Source organism: Lutjanus erythropterus, chromosome 12 (assembly GCF_056507025.1).
Source record: "Lutjanus erythropterus isolate fLutEry1 chromosome 12, fLutEry1.hap2, whole genome shotgun sequence".
NCBI lineage: Eukaryota > Metazoa > Chordata > Actinopteri > Lutjaniformes > Lutjanidae > Lutjanus > Lutjanus erythropterus.
The window spans coordinates 8,362,083-8,380,022 of record NC_139328.1 but is presented as its reverse complement, the minus strand read 5'-3'; the positions used below and the strand labels follow the sequence as shown (position 1 = coordinate 8,380,022).

At 39.7% G+C, this 17,940-nt stretch overlaps 3 protein-coding genes across 9 annotated transcripts; 1 reads left to right on the top strand and 2 right to left on the bottom strand.

Annotated features, from left to right (window-relative positions):
* Positions 1 to 119: 119 nt before the first annotated feature.
* Positions 120 to 1,816, bottom strand: LOC146317551 (uncharacterized). Of its 2 annotated transcripts, XM_084732618.1 has the most exons (3): positions 1,370 to 1,816; positions 942 to 1,246; positions 120 to 812 (listed from the first exon to the last, which is right to left on the bottom strand). In XM_084732618.1, exons 2-3 carry the CDS (start codon positions 1,144 to 1,146, stop codon positions 577 to 579), a joined length of 441 nt encoding a protein of 146 aa, XP_084588744.1. In that variant the 5' UTR covers positions 1,147 to 1,246; positions 1,370 to 1,816; the 3' UTR covers positions 120 to 576. The 2 variants fall into 2 exon arrangements, with proteins under 2 accessions (XP_084588744.1, XP_084588743.1); XM_084732617.1 differs by having other exon boundaries at positions 942 to 1,816.
* A 1,116-nt stretch (positions 1,817 to 2,932) lies between these two features.
* On the bottom strand, positions 2,933 to 10,990 carry LOC146317550 (uncharacterized). 6 transcript variants are annotated; one of them, XM_084732024.1, is made up of 4 exons: positions 10,849 to 10,990; positions 6,684 to 6,772; positions 4,997 to 5,381; positions 2,933 to 3,374 (listed from the first exon to the last, which is right to left on the bottom strand). In XM_084732024.1, the coding sequence occupies exons 3-4, from the start codon at positions 5,265 to 5,267 to the stop codon at positions 3,076 to 3,078; spliced, it is 570 nt and encodes a 189-aa protein (XP_084588150.1). In that variant the 5' UTR covers positions 5,268 to 5,381; positions 6,684 to 6,772; positions 10,849 to 10,990; the 3' UTR covers positions 2,933 to 3,075. The 6 variants fall into 6 exon arrangements, 3 of the variants coding, with proteins under 3 accessions (XP_084588150.1, XP_084588148.1, XP_084588149.1); XM_084732022.1 differs by lacking the exon at positions 10,849 to 10,990 and adding an exon at positions 7,920 to 8,593; XM_084732023.1 differs by lacking the exon at positions 10,849 to 10,990 and adding an exon at positions 6,863 to 7,383.
* On the top strand, positions 10,932 to 16,628 carry LOC146317549 (transmembrane 6 superfamily member 2-like). The gene is made up of 10 exons (XM_084732021.1): positions 10,932 to 11,073; positions 12,451 to 12,554; positions 12,637 to 12,734; positions 12,836 to 12,939; positions 13,276 to 13,358; positions 13,448 to 13,572; positions 14,444 to 14,545; positions 14,648 to 14,740; positions 14,834 to 14,953; positions 15,051 to 16,628. The coding sequence occupies exons 1-10, from the start codon at positions 10,982 to 10,984 to the stop codon at positions 15,258 to 15,260; spliced, it is 1,131 nt and encodes a 376-aa protein (XP_084588147.1). The 5' UTR covers positions 10,932 to 10,981; the 3' UTR covers positions 15,261 to 16,628.
* The last annotated feature ends 1,312 nt before the right edge of the window (positions 16,629 to 17,940 follow it).

The window sequence follows — 17,940 nt, the reverse complement described above, 5'->3', positions numbered from 1 at the left end:
GCTGATATAATTATGTGAACTACAACTGCACCTGTCTGCTGAGTGTGTAAAGCTTTTATACAATGTAAATGGAGGCAAAAGATTTTTAAAAAATGAACTGAATGCATTTTTTTCACTAGTGTTTATTATATATATCAGGTTTAAATCACTTTATTTTGACACCTGTCATAGACACACTACAGAGGATACACCAATACCTACAGTTTTTCCTCACGTGACATTTACAGAATAAAGTAACTCATGCTTTTGAAGTATCTTTATCAGGGATGGTGTAAGGCATATTATGTTTTTTTTAATCTCTTAACAAAAAAGTTTTGCTGACATTTCTGTGTGCAATATACTGTAGTGTGGCGTACTGCTGCAAATCAGCTGCAACGCCCACAACAGACACTAGATGTCCTCATAAGACCACTGTGCACTTGAGCATTGTGAACTTCCAGGAGGAGATCCCCCTCTGTGTCTACAATATCATAACACATTTTCAGCCTTACACAGCAATGGTTCATTACAGCCGTTCACTTCACTTCTCAGTATGCACACAATCACACCAGACAGACGAGATCTGCATCAACAACATCAAGTCCTCTTCCCAAAGACCACACGGGACCCCTTCCTGCCCGCCTGAGGTTCTGTAGAGATGATCCAGATGGCAGGGGCTTTCATGAAGTCTCTGTCGACCATCTTGTTCTCCTCGGCCCGGACCATCGCCTCCAGTTCGTGGGAGGTTTCTGGGCACCAGTCTGCCACAAACTTGTCCTTGGCCTCACAATAGTTCACCACCACCTCCTCAGGCTGCTCCCCAAACAGCCAGTCTGGGAAAACAGAAAGAATGGGAACAAGGAAAATGTGTACAAAAGACTGTAAGTGAACATATTTGGTAATGACAACATGCACTTTTATTATCTTCTGGATGAAGAAGAACCTACGGTGCAGTCACAAACCTGCAAAGTCATGGATGAGGTCTTTGATGAGGTGGCCAATGATGGCATAAAGAACGCCCAGCACGATAAAGACGGCCATGATCAGGTAGAGGACATAGGTAGGCAGGTGGATAGCATCCCGAGAAGGGGGTATATAGTTCTCGAAGAGTACCGTCCCATCTTCTTCCTTGTAACGAACGTTTAAGCTGCTCCTCGGCGCATCCATAGCTGTCTGGGAGTCTTTGAAAGTGCTGTCAGCTAGGCAATCCAATTAGCACCTCAGTGTCATTGCTGTCTCGAATGAAGGTTTCATCTTACAGATCTCTCTATGCAAAGTGCAAAAAGAAATACTGTATTCTCAAAGTTTAAAAAATACATGTGTCTCTAGCATTTCTACAGAAACAACCAAAAGTTTAGCATCTAGAACATGCATGAAAACTTTTACATACAGCAAGGAAGCAGGCAACGATCCTCCAATTTACCGGTCTTTACACTCCAAAACACCGATTAAGCAAATAAGACTTAAGTTAAGAGAACAACTGTATCTCTCATCCTGACAAATTTTCCGATTTGTTTCCCTGCACAAGCTCCCTATCTGTCTGCTTGTGGAGCTACGCAAATGGAAACTAGATTAGCTGCAGCGGCTTGAGTTACTCAAGGTCAGAGGAATGATGCTGCAAGCATAGTTTCCTAATGAGGTGGAGAGTATTTGCTTATGTTTTTTTTGTTTTTTTTGTCTATGTATCTATCTTTGTGTCTATGCATCTTTCTATCTATGTTTCTATCTACCTTTGTATCTATTGATTTTTCTGTGTATCTATCTTTATATCTATGTGTCTGTATTTGCACCTATGTTTCAATGCATCTATCTTTGTATTTATGTAACTTTGTATCCATGCATTTATCATTGTATTCATCTATTTATGTTTCTACAAATTTTTGTATCTATGCATCTATTTTTGTATGTATCTATCTTTATACGTATACATCTATCTTTGTATCTATGTTCCTATGTATCTATCGTTGTATCTATGCATCTATTTTTGTATTTATCTATCTATGTTCCTATGTATCTATCTTTATATCTATGCATTTATTTTTGTATTCATCTATTTATGTTTCCATGTATCTATCTTTGTATTTATACATCTGTTTTTTTTTTATTTATCTATGTTTCTCTGTATCTATCTTTGTATTTATACGTTTTTTTATTTATTTATCTATGTTTCTCTGTATCTATCTTTGTGTGTATGTATTTATCTTTATATCTGTGCGTCTATTTTTTATGTATCTATTTTTGTATCTATGCATCTATTTTTGTATTTATCTATCTATGTTCCTATGTATCTATCTTTGTAGCTATGCATTTATCTTTGTATTCATCTATCTATGCTTCTGTGTATCTATCTTTATATTTGTGTAGCTATCTTTGAATCTTTGTATGTTATCTATGTATCTAGCCTAGTGTTCTTCTTCTGCTTACATCATTATCGACCAGTATTTAATATGGCTAATATACAGTAATCCTCGACCTTCACAGATAAGGTCACCGCCCCTGACTCAACCAGGTATTAGAGGCAGGTAAGATGGATTAACAAACACAGAAAAGACATAACAACACTCTTGTATTGTTCAGTGGTTTACTGGAAAGAAGCTTAGTCCAACACCAGAACAGGAAAACTGTTGTGATTTTTTTTTTTTCATCCGCGACACATTTCAGTAACATTTCTGACATAATGGGAAAGTGTCAGTTATGACAGATCATCAGTGAGGAAAATGCAATTCATGTGCAATTTTTCAAAACTTTCTTGATGTTTTCATGGAGGAAGTTGACATTTTCAATGACAAAGGTAAAAAATGTTTAGTTATTTTAACTAAATAGTTTTTTTTACAGCTCACATCAACATCTTTGAAGTTTACATTGTACATAATTTACATTTCTTACCAGGTGAAATGTTTGGGCAGTGAACGATAACATAGTGCAGTGTATTCTGAATGACTGACAATATGGACCAGGTTCACATACATTTTTAATAAGTAATCAAAGAAAGCCTTTGTTAGCAAAATGAGTACCTACTATACATGTGTTTATATAAAAGAAAAGCATTGCTACAGCAAAAAGACAACACTGATCACTGCACTGACATGAGGTAACTCAAAGGGAAGTGACATAAGGGGTCGCGGGGCAGGCGAAGGTCACACTATAAGTTGATATCCTTTTATCTCCGGAGTATGAGGAAGCAATGGTGCTTCTCAGAGGAGGAGGGGAGGATGGACGGCGACAGCCCGTGTCTCCCCAGTGGGAGCCGGGCAGAAAACCGTCCTTCTCCTTCTCCATCTTCAGCCCATCCTCCTCCATCAGCTTATTGGAAACACTCAGCCGCCGCTCCTCTTCTATTTCTGTCCTGCCTTCCTCTGAATCATCCTCCACCGGTTTGGGGCCAAGAATCCAGTCTGTGAGGAGAAAAAATAACAACATGAGAATGATATTAATTAAAAATGACTTTCTGTGACTTTTAAGTGTTTGTTTTAAAGGGGCACTCCACCGGTTTTACTCATGAAATTCAATTTACACGTTGTGGGGATAACTCAGCCTGCGAAAAAGTTGTGTGATTTATTCTGTGGTTTTGGAGGAGCTCTAAAATTTAAAAAATCGACCCGTTTTCTGTTGGTCAGCATTAGACTTTTTGTGGGCAGAGCTTAGGGTGAGGAAAGACAATTCTTAAAAGACGTTTGCTAACGCTAGCTGGCAGGTCTTGTTGGTTTGTTTCTTAATAACTAAAGAAAACACAAGATCTCCTGACCTGACTTGTGTGCACTCACCCAATGGATGGACGATCTTTCTGCTGCCATAGGGTTAAACAAATAGACAAATATACTGGCAATTGGCTGAGTTGCTGCTTGTTTCTTGGGGAGATTTTTCTCCTTTTAAATTGCTCATTTAATGGTCTGCAGAGTGACAGGCATAGTCCACACCCACTGGGCTGGAGGAGGATTGAGGATTTATCTGACCACACTAGAGGTGGTTATCGTTATAACAGTGGAAAAACTGACCAAGAGTGAGTTTTACTTTGTTTCTCTCTGTTAAGTTTAAATGAAGTGTGTTTTACAGAGTTAACAAGGCAATTAAGGCTCAGTAAAAGAGAAAAACTTTAATTTGATGATGATGACTTCATTTTGACAACCGTGTTCGGTCGTTATTTTCTGTTTAATAATGTTAATGTTGTTATCGCATTTAGCCAAAGTTGTCTTTGTTTTTTTGTCTGACAGTGGCAGTTCGCACGTGATGAAACTAAAGTTTTGAGTCATTACTATTCCAGTTTTGGCATCCAGCGACACAGAAAGATGACAGTTTTGCTTTGGGTCTATAACCAGGACGTCATCAGGATTATGTCGGCTTCAGTTTGGACACATTTTTAACAGAGCCTGCATTACACAAAGGAGTTTGAAAGAAAAAAAAGTGGTAATAAAAGTTGTAATTTTCTGTTTAATAAGAAGAGAATGTGAGAATATATCCTTTCTTGACATTTTGGGAGTTCAATTAGTTTATTTTGTTGCAGCTTGCACGCTTTTGTCTCATCATAACCCGGACGTCGTCAGGGTTATCTCAGCTTTGGTTTGGACACATTTTTAACAGAGCTTGCATTACACACAGGAGTTTGAAGGAAGTGGACATTCACCAGGCAGTGTGGGTCAAATAAAGATGCTAATGAGCTGTAATATGTTAAATGTGGGATCCAGTATTTCTGGGACTGAAAGTCTGGATATCTTGGCCTCTCAACTTTGTGGAGGCGCAATAGAAAATCACCAGAGTGCCCCTTCAAGATGTTACTTTAACAGCAGTCATTCACTCAAACTGTAGACAGTTTTTGGCATTCACCTTGATGGTATAAGAAGAAAACCCTTTGGATAGATCACCAAGCAACATGGTCACCCACAAGGAGAAAAAAGGGAAAGACAAAACACTTATGGCGTCTTGCTCCAAGAGGAGAGGAAAAAAAGGACTCTGCAGACATGGACACCAGACTGGAAAGAGTGATGGGAAGGAGAGGACACCAGCCGGGGGGAAGGGTTACCTGCCAGGTCATGCATCAGATCTTTGATCAGGTGTCCCACTATGGCGTAAGTGGCAACTATAACCAACACCACCCCAACTAGGACGTAGACTACATTGCGCGGCAGAGTTATAGCATCTCTTGCTGGTGGTATGTAGTCCACGAAATAGGCCTCCTCCTCCTTCCTCCTGGACAGCTGGAGGAGCTGCCGGTGCTCAAACGCCAGCTGTGTGAGGTTCAAGAGCAGAGCTCCTCCTGAGGCGTTCAGGGACTCAACTGATTGCTGGTTCATGGTGAAGTGGATACTGTCTCGTACTGGATAGTCTATTCAAAGAATGTGATGAAGTGCCTATCAGAGTTTTATTGTCTTGTCGCAGATCCGAGCTCCTTCATGGCGCCGTGAAAACTTTGAAAACATGTCGAGACGAGGGGGGAGAGTGACTCAGCGTTAGAAGATTTCGAACATTTGAATGTCAGGATTGGTGACAGATGGAAATGTCAAGATGGTTCAAAAATGAGAACATGGTGGCGTATGAGTGACAGCTCTCTGTCACAGAGTAGTGCTGCAGAAATGTAGTTCACCAGACAAGAAAAATGCGATGCCATAAGTGTGCCAATTCTCCTAATCTTTCGTCTAGACTTAAATCCCAGCATTCCTCCTCCTTCTAGTGTTTTGGAGAGGGGTCCTCCTCGGTCAAAATATCCAGGGGAGCAAGGAGTGTGAGGTGAATATAGGACAGACAGAGTTAATAGGATTGAGTCTGTCACAGAGCAATATCAGCTTTCCATCTGCAGGGATTAGAGATATGAGCGAGGAGAGGTGGACAGTAATACGCCAAAGAGGCTTATGGTCCTCCATGACCACGTTGCATATATATAGAGTATATATGATCCATATATTACAGTGAGCTCACTTTCTCTTGGGTTTAAACTGGCATTGCTTTATGGATATTCCAAGCTTTAAATTAATCTTAAGTACAGCAGGTCCACTTTTTATGTTCTATAAATATCGTGTCACATAAATCACCGATGTGACGTTTTATTTTTATGACTCATTGGCTTCATAATAGAGCCAGATGGTGATATTTCAAAATGCAATCTGAGACTTGTGACCAATAAATATACCCATGGGTATGAAAACTGTACATCATCAAATGTAACTTATGAAAGTCTGATATAAAATTTATAAAGAGCAACGTATCAACTCCCTTTCTAATGTATGTTATGAAAAAAGGGTTTCTGCAAGTTTCAACAAGTTAAATTTCAGGCTTTTTAAGACCGCTATGAATGCAATTTTAAGATCTACTGCATCAGTTCTGTGGGGGAAAATTAAATGGCTTTAGCAACGGCAGAATCAGAGAAGATGGTTTGAAACAGCTCACCTACGTCTTTGTTGCATAGGGGTCACAGGAATTAACATAGAGTTTTGTTTTGTAGTTGTTACGGTGTGATCAATACAATTTCTTTCCCCAAAAACACATTTAAAAGTGAAGCGCATTAGATGAAACTTTAGAAAAGCAACTTTAACTTCATAATCCAATCACTCTGTCAAAATTTTAAGACATTTTGAGGCCTAAAATTCAATTATTTTAAAGTATTTCAAACTTTTTAAGGACCCACAGAAACCCTGGAAAAATCAAATGTTGATGAAATGATGAAGTTTTAAGATGTTACAGTTAAATTTTAGGGCATAAAGATGACTCCTTACCTTGTAATCAAAACTTTAAACAACTCTTCGGCGCTTCTTCTTTGACTTGTGAATGAAAGGACTTCCAAATTGGTTGCGCACAGACGGCTCTGGAAGAAACCAGAAACACACAGAAGAAGGTTAATGTCACACAAACATAAAGCTTACCACAGCGATTGCTCTATCATGACAAATCCTACCATCAGTGATTTTTCTCTACAGCTAAACAGCGATCCAAAAACAAGTTTTTATCCTCCCAGATCTTCTCGGTGGAACATCAGGCCGTGTATTTCTTCTCTAAGCTTTAGATTGTTCTTCTTCTGGCCTGGAAACTTTGATAAACTGAGAAATGAGGAACTGCCATTCTATGATGGTGATGGTGACGTTCATGAAAAGAATGAACCAGGAGACTGGGTGCAGACCGCAGTAGAAGACGTGTGACATGTTGTGTAGAAGCGGAAAGAGGCGTGATCAGGGAAAAAAAAAATGGATATAAAAGGATGAATGAAAATCAAATCCTCTGGTAAAGTAGGAGGGAACGTGTCGTGTGAGGTCTGTGAGTGTGTGTCTCTCAGGAAGAGTAAGGCTGTCTGTGTCAGCATCAAGGTGTTCTTTGGTAATCCATGACCGGATTTGATTGACCCGAGTGGCCTCTGTCACCAGCAGCATCTTCTAACTGAGTCAGCAGAGAGCAAGACAGAGGACGCAATCCATATGAGGTGCATTTAGATAATAAAATTCAATCACTATAAAATGTTGAGAAAGCTCTTAATTTCAAGGGAGTGGTCTACAGTTTCAACCCAAACTCAAACTCTTAAGTTGTGCCGACCTACTGTATAATCTTTTGCTGTGATAATTTAATTTTCTTCTTTGGATAAAGATGAATTTTTGGGTTTTAGAAAACCAGAAAGTTCTTGTATGCCAAAAAACAGTTCAGAGTGAGCTGTGAACCTGAAAAATTAAATGATTGCAATTGAAAATATTACATTATTAACCATTATTGACTTTAATGAATTTAAGGAAATTTAACAAAATGGGGTTTTTTTGTTTCTAAAAAAAAAAAAACTGAAGAAAAGCAAATTATCTCAACTAAAGATTTTAGGTGGATGAAACTTTTTGGGTTTATTTCTAAACTTAAGAGTTTGGGTTTGATTCAAAACTCAAAAAGCACTAAAGACGGTTGCACATTGCTTGAAAATATGATTTGTCTCAACATTTTTATAGCAGAGTTTTAGATTAATTTTCAGCAGACGTTACCTGTAAAAAATGACTCCTCTCTCGTTCACTTCGGTAAAAAAGTTGACAGAAGTTCTTCTCCAGGCAAAACAGAAAGCAGAATCTCCACAGAAAGCACTACAAGCTGAGCTGCCCTTGCAGACTAGTCGTAAGCAAAATAAATAATGACACCCATTCATTTGGTCAGTCCATTTTGACTGTGACTCCCTCAGGCCGGGGTGACCACCTTCTTGGGTTTGTCCTCCGGCTCCATCAGCCAGCTGAAGTAGGCATCGCTCAGGATGAAGGCCCAGTAGACGACGGTTAGAGAGGTGTTTACGGTCATGATGCCGATGATTAAAGGGTGCAGCATGGTGGCAGACTGGCTGGAAACTGTGTCACCTCAAAAAACTGTGTGCCTGCTGTGTGGGCGAAGGGTTGTCTAGATCTGCTCTCTGTCTGCTCCTACTCTCTCCATGGACTCCCCACCCCTCTCTACTCTCTCTTTCCACTGGCCACTAAGTTTCTGTGGCAACAGCAGCATTAATCCTCTTCAGCCGCTTTGTTACAGAAGATAAAGTTGCATTAGATGTAGACCCGCTTTACAAGTGTTCATCCATAAGATGCTGTTGCATAACACATGTGCTCAATATTTACAATAAGCTGAAAACAGAGCGGTTTGAGAAGATACTTTGTAAAGAAACTGCTCACGAAATGTGACAGTGATGACCCCCTGTGACTGAAAAAAAAACCATAATCTTTGTTCTGAACTTTATGTTCTCTCTCAGATATAATCCTGAATCTAATCAACTCTGGAGACATCAGACGGAGGAGTTCTTAATCTCACACCAAACGGGACAGATGGCTCCTTAATCGAACCCCAGGGGCCACAGGAGCCTAGACAGCTCTTCAACATGTGCAGCGTGACGGGGTTTTGTTTTTTGTTTTTTTTTAAACTTTTATCACGAGATACTCATCTCAAGTACCAGGATTCCATGAACTGTCTGAAATTAGAAAACAAAAGCACGAAGATGAAAAAGACATGAGGGAAAGAAAGTGAAACAGGGGACAGTTTCTCCACCAGGTGGCAGACTGTGCAAGCATTCACTGACCGGTCAGTGACCACAGGTTGGATTATTTAGTTTCTCTCCATCACATACATACAAAAACTATACATGCAATTATGAAAACATGAAGCTCATGTATCAACAGTTTTTCACTCAAACAGAAGAAAGTCTATGGGTGACCCCGAGTCCGAACCTGTTATTCAGGGAAACACAAATAATGGGATGAAACGGATATTTCTTCTATCCAAAGTTGCTCATCATTATTTGGAAAATGCAAACTCCTTGATTATCTCTGCATAGTTAAAAAAAAAAAAAAGTTTATCATCATTGATTTAATGCACTAGGATTATTCCCTTTGGATATTTTTATATTCTTGTATTTCTATTTTTCAATACCCCCTCTTAAATTAGAGGTGGTGGTTGTGGTTAGTTCAGTAAGAAATAAAAGAGAGAGATGAAAAGTAAAGTATGAGCATATGGGGATATATGTCAGAATTAATTCTATACCAATATTAGGTGCACCGCATTGCAATTGAATATTTAGTTAGAAAATGTTGGTAAAAATCACACTTATTACTGGTCTTGTCTCCGAATACAGATACAAACACAGATACCTGTTCAAACTCAATTGGAAAGAGGCTTTAAATGACCTCTACTGTGTGGAGAAAACTGGAGCAGCATGAAGAACAGAGAGGAAGAGGAAGAGTGAGAGCAAGAGGAGGAGGAAGAGGGAGGCGAGCCGATTCCTAATTAAATCTGGGCAACTTGGTTGACTCATCAACATATTTGTGCTCTGATTTCATCATTACATCACCAGAATGGCAGGCAGAACATTTTCTAACTATAGTGTCTCTCGTTTTATGTATCAGTGCAAATACTGTAAGTTTTTACCAAAACGGAGAATATTTGTGTATTTTCAAAACTCAAGCCAATGCAGCACAGTTGTGCTTTAAATCTCTCAAACCAGTGTTATTATTAATATGATAACTGCGTGTATCAATTTCGTGAAGCTTTGTCAGGATGCTTAACTCTTTTCAGTTTTGTATTTTGAATTTTGACAAACTGAGCTGTAGGTTCAGAATGTGTTTTTAAAAATATAGGTGTACACTGTATACTGTATACTGCATTTATCATAAAACTGTAACCTCCTGGAGAAAAAGTAAACAACTTCTACACAACTTTACACAATATATTTGAATGTGATATACTATAGCTGTGTATAGAATTTTGGTGCAAATAATTAGTTTTAGGAGGATGTGGGACAGATATGATTATCTCTTTCAGTTTTGTGTTTAGAGGATTGACAAATTGAGCCTTAGTTTCCATAGTTCTGCAATCCATTATCTGAACTAGGAACTGGTAAACTTTTTCTAAGAAAGTTTAAGTAAAATACTCAGAGAAAAACGGTAAAATATAAATTTTTTGTGTTTTCTGTGATAAACTAGGTGAGGCTAAATGCTGTGGTTCCACTGTGCAGGTCATCTGCAGGCATCCGATTGCAAAAAAAAAATGTATGCACTTACTATTTTATTTCTATTATTTAAAAGTCACCAGAATGCAGGAAACAAAGTCTATGAAACTCAACACTTTCTAGGGGAAAACCTCAGAAACCTCGGCTTTGGTTCCAGAATCCTCCAGGTCTCAACCATCAAATACTGCATAGAGCTTTTGCCCCTTTTTCTCCCCTCTCTCCTTTTTGCCCCCCAGCCCTCAGACAGCCCGACTCCGCCACTGGAACTTGGCATCGCTTTCTCTTTAAATCTTGGCTCTCTGGACCCCTGAGCTGAACTTTGAGACCCACACACAGCAGACAGGAGACGTGTTGCAGCGGCTGCAGCAGCGTTGCGTTGTGTGTTTTTTTAATCACAGATCAAAAGGCAACCAGTGACACGCCTTTTAAATTACCTCCTTCCCTCGGTGACCGTGGAGAACATGCATCCATTCACAACCAGGCGTGTTTAGCAGGAATATTTCTACCTGGGCATTTCCTTGTTTTTTTTTCTTAAAAAGAGGTCAAACAAAGAAGAAGTGCTGAACCATGAGGCTGCCGGTGGAGGTCTGCGTGTTTCTCGTCTCTCTCTTGGCTCCTGGAGTTTTGTACACCATGAACAACATCCCTGCTCTTCAGGAGTAAGTGTGTGTCTGTATATACACTCTTTGATAACTTCCCTGTCATCTTGAGGCATCGCACAGTAAAGCTTGTTATTAATAGGCTTATGAAGCGGCGGCCCTCCGCCTGGAAGGAAAAAAAAAAAGAGGTTTAGTGAGGGAGTGTTTATCCTGAGGTAACCTCGGTTAGACTTACTGTTGTAGATTATAAAAGCCTACACAGAAAAACAAGATTCACTTAAGCCTTGAATGTAAAATTAAGCGAATTCAAGGAAAACATAATAATCCTTTCAAAGTAAACAAAGTGAATTAATTGGTTACCTTGAGTGCAAGGCTTTTAAAATGAAAATATATCACCCAAACTCACCCCTGGTGGTCAATGCAGCTGATCCAAACAGCTCAAGAAAGTATTTTAACTAGGGCTGCTCATTATTGATTAATATTTTAATCATTTTCTTGATTAATCAATAGTTGATTGGTCTTTAAAGGATCAGAAAACCATGTAAAATGCTGATCACGGTTTACCAAATTAGATTTACTGTCATGACTAAAGAAAACTGAAAATATTCATATTTTCTTTTCTTTTCTCCAAACAAAATGGCTAAGAACAATTATTAAAATAGGTGGCAATTGATTTAACAATTGACAACTAATCGATCGATCATCTGATCATTGCTGCTTTGGATTTAACAAACATTTCTTCGCTTAAAGAGATCACACAGCTTGGTTGTTGTACAAAACTTGACCAGCAGTGTTACATCTTACTCTGACATAACTATTGAATGTTCAAGAAAACTTGTAAGTTGCTGAAAATCTTTGAATTTGATGTTTAAAGGAGAACGTAGAGACCTTGAAAAGGATGAGAGAGGAGTTTGGGTTCTTTGAATCATGAGTGAAAGAGTGTTGATGTAAGTTTTCTAAGAGGAAGATGGAAGAACTAACAGGTTGAAATGAAATGCTTTCTGGGGAAATATTACAATCAACAAACCTTCACTTCAAAACACTTTTTTTTTCTTTTTTCAGATTAAAGTATTAATGTGAATCACTGTTAAGCCATTCTATTATTTGTCTGTACCCACTTAGTCATCATATCCACATTACTTAATGATTATTTATCTAAAAATGTGTTAATATTTTGTGAAAGCACCAGTAGTTATCCCAGCAACTTATAAAAAAATAATATAAGTTTTGTTTTATTTGATTTTGTCACCCAGCAAAAGATCATTGAGTGTTTGCACTTGAGAATTTACAGTATATAGAGAAAATGTATATAACAAGATATATATTGTGAAATGGCCTAAAAATGTAAAGATCATTTCTAAGTTATTGAAATAGTTGTAGTTAAAATACATGACGGGTTGCACAGATAAACTGATCAGCATCACTGTTGCTCCTCAGACCTCTTCCTATCCTGGGAATGGGAATGGTCGTCCTTGGATTTGTTCTTCTTCTCCTCCTCCTCACTGTGGGAAACAGGGCGAAAGTGGACCCTTTATTCTATGGTAAAACACACACTTAAACATCTATCAGTGAACTGAGGTGAAGTGTTGTTTCTATTGTCATCGTTCCTCCTCGTGTGTCCAGTGTTTGCAGAGTTTTCCTTCACCTGCATGGTGGGTCTGACTAACGCTTTAGAGCAGGACGGCTTCATCTCAGGCTTCATGAGCTTCTATATAAAGATGGTGAGAGGACCGACTCTCTTCCTTTCTAAGACCGCCTCCCAATGATGGTTTGTGTTTCACAATTGTTAAAATTCGTCATGTGTTGCCAAATGTCTCCTCAGGGTGAGCCTCATCTGAGCACCGCCTACGCTGTGATGATGTCTTACTGGGAAGGCGTCGTTCACTTCGTCCTCTTCCTCACCATCATCCACCGTATGTTCAGAGGGTAAGCACAACCTGTCCGCTCTGTGCTCAGCGAGTCCTCTTAAAGGTGCAATATGTAAAAATAACTCAGCAACTCAACTCAACAGTCTTTCCAATGTTCAAACAATCAGCTCTGGTTTGGTAAAAATAAACCCTTAATTCACTGAGTTAGGTTTGAAAACATTCTGGCTCCAGGCCAGAGTAAGCTAATGAAAATGCTAACTGAGCTAACCAGCAAACAGCAGCTATAGTCCAGGGTCACTGTGGTGATATTCTGCCCTATATTTGTTTTTCAACATGTGGCCAGCTCTTGCATAATCTGCCTTTAATGAAACCTGATTATTTTCTGTCTACACAGGAAGTCCTATCGCAGCCTGGGGCTGCTGTGGACGGGCTCCTCCATCGCCCATCAGATTGTTCTCATCCCTGGGGTGGTCGTTGGTGAGAGCTTCCTGCATGAGCACTTCGATTCGTCACATCACAGGTGTTTGTTTGTGACTGTCTGTTTGATGACATTCTTGTTCATGCAGGTAAATTTGGGTCCAACATTCGACCGGCCTTTTGGAGGAACATCCCTTTCTTTCTGGTGCCTTTCTGGGCAGCGTCCGTGCTTTTCAGCAGACCCAGACAGATGCCAGTTGTCACAGCTGACAAGGTCAGTTTCAGCGGTTGAGATATTTACAGTATCCTGTGTAATTCTAGAGTAGTGGTGTACAACCTTTTTTCCCTTTTAGATCTTCATTTGAGCTATTGTCATAGGACTTAAGAGGTAAAACTATGGAGTATTAATTGTTAGAGTAAGAAACTAAAGGAGCACTCAGAGGGGCCGAATGCCCTCTATTGCAATGTTTACTAGTAAAAGTAAAAAATAATTTGTGTATCTATCCTTTGATTTGTATCTGCTCCAAAATACATTCTTCCTTTTCCTGTGTTGCAGCCTTCCATCACATTTAATAACAATTGGACCAGTGTTTTTTTCTTACAAACAGCACCAAAAACATAACCACTTTGGCAGAGGTGAAAAGCAAACATTAAAGAAAAGAATGAAAAACAAACTTTTTTGTTTGTTTCCACACTCTGGTAATAATCCTGTGACCTCTTGGACTCATCTCGTGACCCCTTGTAGGGATCCCAGCATGCAGGTTTTGACTCTCTGCCACAGAGGGTCGACTAATTTGTGCAAATGTACTTGAATGATGATATCACAGCCTGACTGATGCTGGCTTATACTGAGGTTTATACTGATATAACCTGAGAATCAAAAATCGAAATACCTGATATATTTATCCCTTTTGGACTCGACCAAGAACTTCCTGGATTTAAGCTGGTGAATGTGACTGATCTTCATTGGCTATGGTGGTTGATTAACAATGAAAATAACAACTCCCATGATCCCACACTATTTCATGATGTCATTAAATTGTGTCTTTTGTTATTGATTTAATGTGAGAGGGACCCGTAGTGGCAGAGCTTACACATTGTGTGTTTAAGTGCCTATTTGAAGAGATTATTTCTGTGTTGACCAGATTTCATCGGAGCAGAAGAAAAGTCTGCTGTCTCGACCTGCTGACCTGCTTCTGTCGCTTCTGTTACTTGGAGCCATGGCCTTCTCTGTTTTCAGAGCTTTTGTGAGTAAAACTACATGGAGGCTTTTGTGTCTGATCAAATGAGGTCACATATAATGCATGGTTTGGTTACTATGACCTCCTCCTCCTCCTGCTGCGCTCCAGGTGGTGCTGGACTGTCCTCTAGACGGCTGTTTCACCTACATCTACCAGTACGAGCCCTACCTCAAAGACCCAGTCGGCTTTCCAAGGGTTATGGTCAGTCTGGAGAAAAATACGTGGATACACACGGGAGTAAATCAAATACGCTGTGTATTCTTGATCAAACTGATAACTTATCTTTGACTACAGATGCTGGTGTATTTGTTCTACGCTCTGCCCCTGCTGACTGTCTTCATCTATGGTTTGAAAACTCCTGGATGCAGCTGGATGTTGGACTGGACCATCTTCTTTGCTGGGGCCATGGCTCAGGTAACGGTGCTTATTACGTCTTTGCCGTTATCGATTTTTTTCCCCTTGAAAATGGAAAATAAAGCATAAAGTTAACTCCTTGCTGCTGTTCTCTCAGACCCAGTGGTGCCATATCGGAGCATCTCTGCATTCTCGCACTCCCTTCACGTACCGAGTCCCAGCAGACAAGCGGTGGCCTGTTATCACCCTCAATGTGCTGCTTGCCGCTGCTCCGACTCTGCTGGCCCTTCGCTGCCACACCAACCCCGCTTATTTCATGAAACCTGTTCCCAAGGGACAGACCAACAGTGAGAAGAAGAAGAACTAGACCACACACACAGCAGCCACAAGGACTGTTGAGGAATACTTCACGCCGTGACAAGGATAATGTTTTCTGGGGACTTTCGATGGCACACAAACTGCATTAAAACACACAATTTTTCAACCCAGAGGAAATCTGAAAAGGCTGCTCTCTGAGTCACCTCATGCAACAACAGCAGCAGCAGCACTCCCTGCATGAACTATTGGACCCTGATAAGAAGGCTGTTGTTCGAGGTGAGGACTGTGATCAGCTTGCACAACTTTCAGGTGACTCATGCAGACAGCCAGTTGGTATCTTCCCAAACTAAGACTCTTAACTCGAGTAATACATGTCGGCAACACCCTACTGCAGAGTGACAGTCATCTTTATACATCTTCCTGTGCAGAAATCCACACCAAACCTCCACAGCTTGGAGTCGGTGAAAACTATCTGTCATTGTTTAAAAACTGTGAATATGAGACGTGTTCAAAGGATTCATGAATGCTCGAAAGGCTGACTGACTAAGAGTTGCTGATAAAGAAGATAATGGCAGATGTTGTTCAAGCTGAGAATGTGATGAAGGAAAAAGTCCACCTGGTGCTTTACATTGTGTAACATATTTGATGTTGTCAATGGGGCTGGAACTGTAATTCAGATTTTCTGAACTGATTATAAAATAATAGAAAATAATGAGAAAGTTGACCTTTCCTAAGTCCTGCCTTTCCTTTTTTCTGTTAAGGAAATCTTATCTGGTTTCCCATTGGCTGCTAAGACATGCTATGTGCCATGCGGTATGTAGTCAAATGTTAATTTAGCTAATGTTAGGACAAAGCTAGCTAACTAGGTAACTAACCTACATCTAGCTAACACAGCTAGCTAGTTATATCTGATAGCAATGTTAGCAAAACGCTGGCTGACTAGCAAGCTAATCTACATTCATCGTTTATTAGCTAGTTAGCTTAAGATAGCACAACACTTGCTAACTTAAGATGCCACACTTTTTTAACAGGAAAGGAGAAACCGAGGTTCCATCAGGTACCAAGCTTGCTCAGCTGTTACTTAGAGCGCAGACCAAAAAGGGGTGGGACTTAGGAAGGGTCCGTTTTGTAAAGCACAAGGTGACAACTTCAAAATGTTTGTTTTTATTTGACCAACAGTTCAGAACCCAAAAATATTCAGTTTGCAATCATATAACCCTCACACTGGAGAAGCTGACACCAGAGATTATTTGGTGCATTTTCTTAACAAATGATTTAAATGATTAAAAGATTACCAAAATAATTCAGTCCATCAACTGGTGGAATAATTGATACAGCACTTCAGCCCTTGTTGAATGCATCTGTGTGGTTTCCATGTTTGTTTTGTACAATAAATCTGTTTCAGTGTTTGATCAAACTATGTGTACATCAACCTTTTCTTCCACCAGTACTTTCATGTGTTGACGGTGTCTTTGGGTGTGTTGGCTCACATCTGACAGCAAATCTTCAAACAGAGATTTAACAGGACTATCCTCAGATGTCAATATCGTCTCCGGCCGATGACGTCACTGTGCCCTATGAAACGCTGGCCCAGTTAACTCTGCTGTCACACTGATAAGAGGTGAACCCTGGATTCAGGTGAGCTGTTGCACACAACAGCCACACAAATGATCTCATGACACATCGGTCAACTTCCATGGCACAGGCTGTTTTTGTCTTTGGTGCCAAAGTGTCGTTTTCACATGGTGAATCAAAATTGTCCTCACAGGGTTCATTGACACGGTTTTGGTGAGGGATTTGTGAGGTGCACTTTTTATAATTGAATGTTACAAATAGTGGATTTTTTAGAGGTGGACACCAATGTGTTTCAGATGTCATGTTCTCAAATGTGACAGCTTTTAGGCCAAATGTAAAAAAAACGCATTCAACACTTCTCCCACTACAGGTTATGACTGATGGAGTAAATACACAACTAGCTGTCAAAGATTTATTTTTTATGATTAAACTTTAGTATCAGATTAAAATCAAACTGTAATTAAAGAAAATTGAGCTGATTGTTTTTTGACACTTGAGGCTCTTGGTTTATTAACTTTTCTGGCAAACACAATCTTTCTCACCCGGTGGGCCAACCTCTTTTTTGTTAAAATATTCTGCTCACAGACACAAGAGAGATGGGAAAATTGCCTTGTGAGCCAAAGAGGATAAAGCTATTGCTCACTGTGTAGGGTGCAAAATAAAGTGAGCAGCAAAGCTAGAATGGTAAAGCCAAAACAGAGGGATTTGATTGACTTTCTTCAACTGAGATACCAAGGTGACATGATGGAAACAATCTCTAAGCACAACACTTTCCTGTCAAAAATCTACTGGATTATGGGCTTTGTGCACACACCCAGTAAAACAAAAACAGTCCACAGCCATGCTAGCAGCTCTATGTTGGGTGACCAGATGAGAATGGGTGAGATGTGGGACAGAGGATTTGAATATTATGAATGTCAGCTGACTCTGAGGATGGTAGGAAGCATAATGACTGTCTTTACAAGATGCACGTATGATTACACAGAGGAGACAGATGTTCAGCTTTTACGGTGGTGATTTCTCTCTCCATCATGTGGTTTGAACAGGTCGAATAACAACAACAATCTGTTATGTAAGATGAGTGAAAACACATCAGTAATACTCACATTTTGCTTTTTAAGCTAACATTAGCATGCTAACATGATCACAGTAGC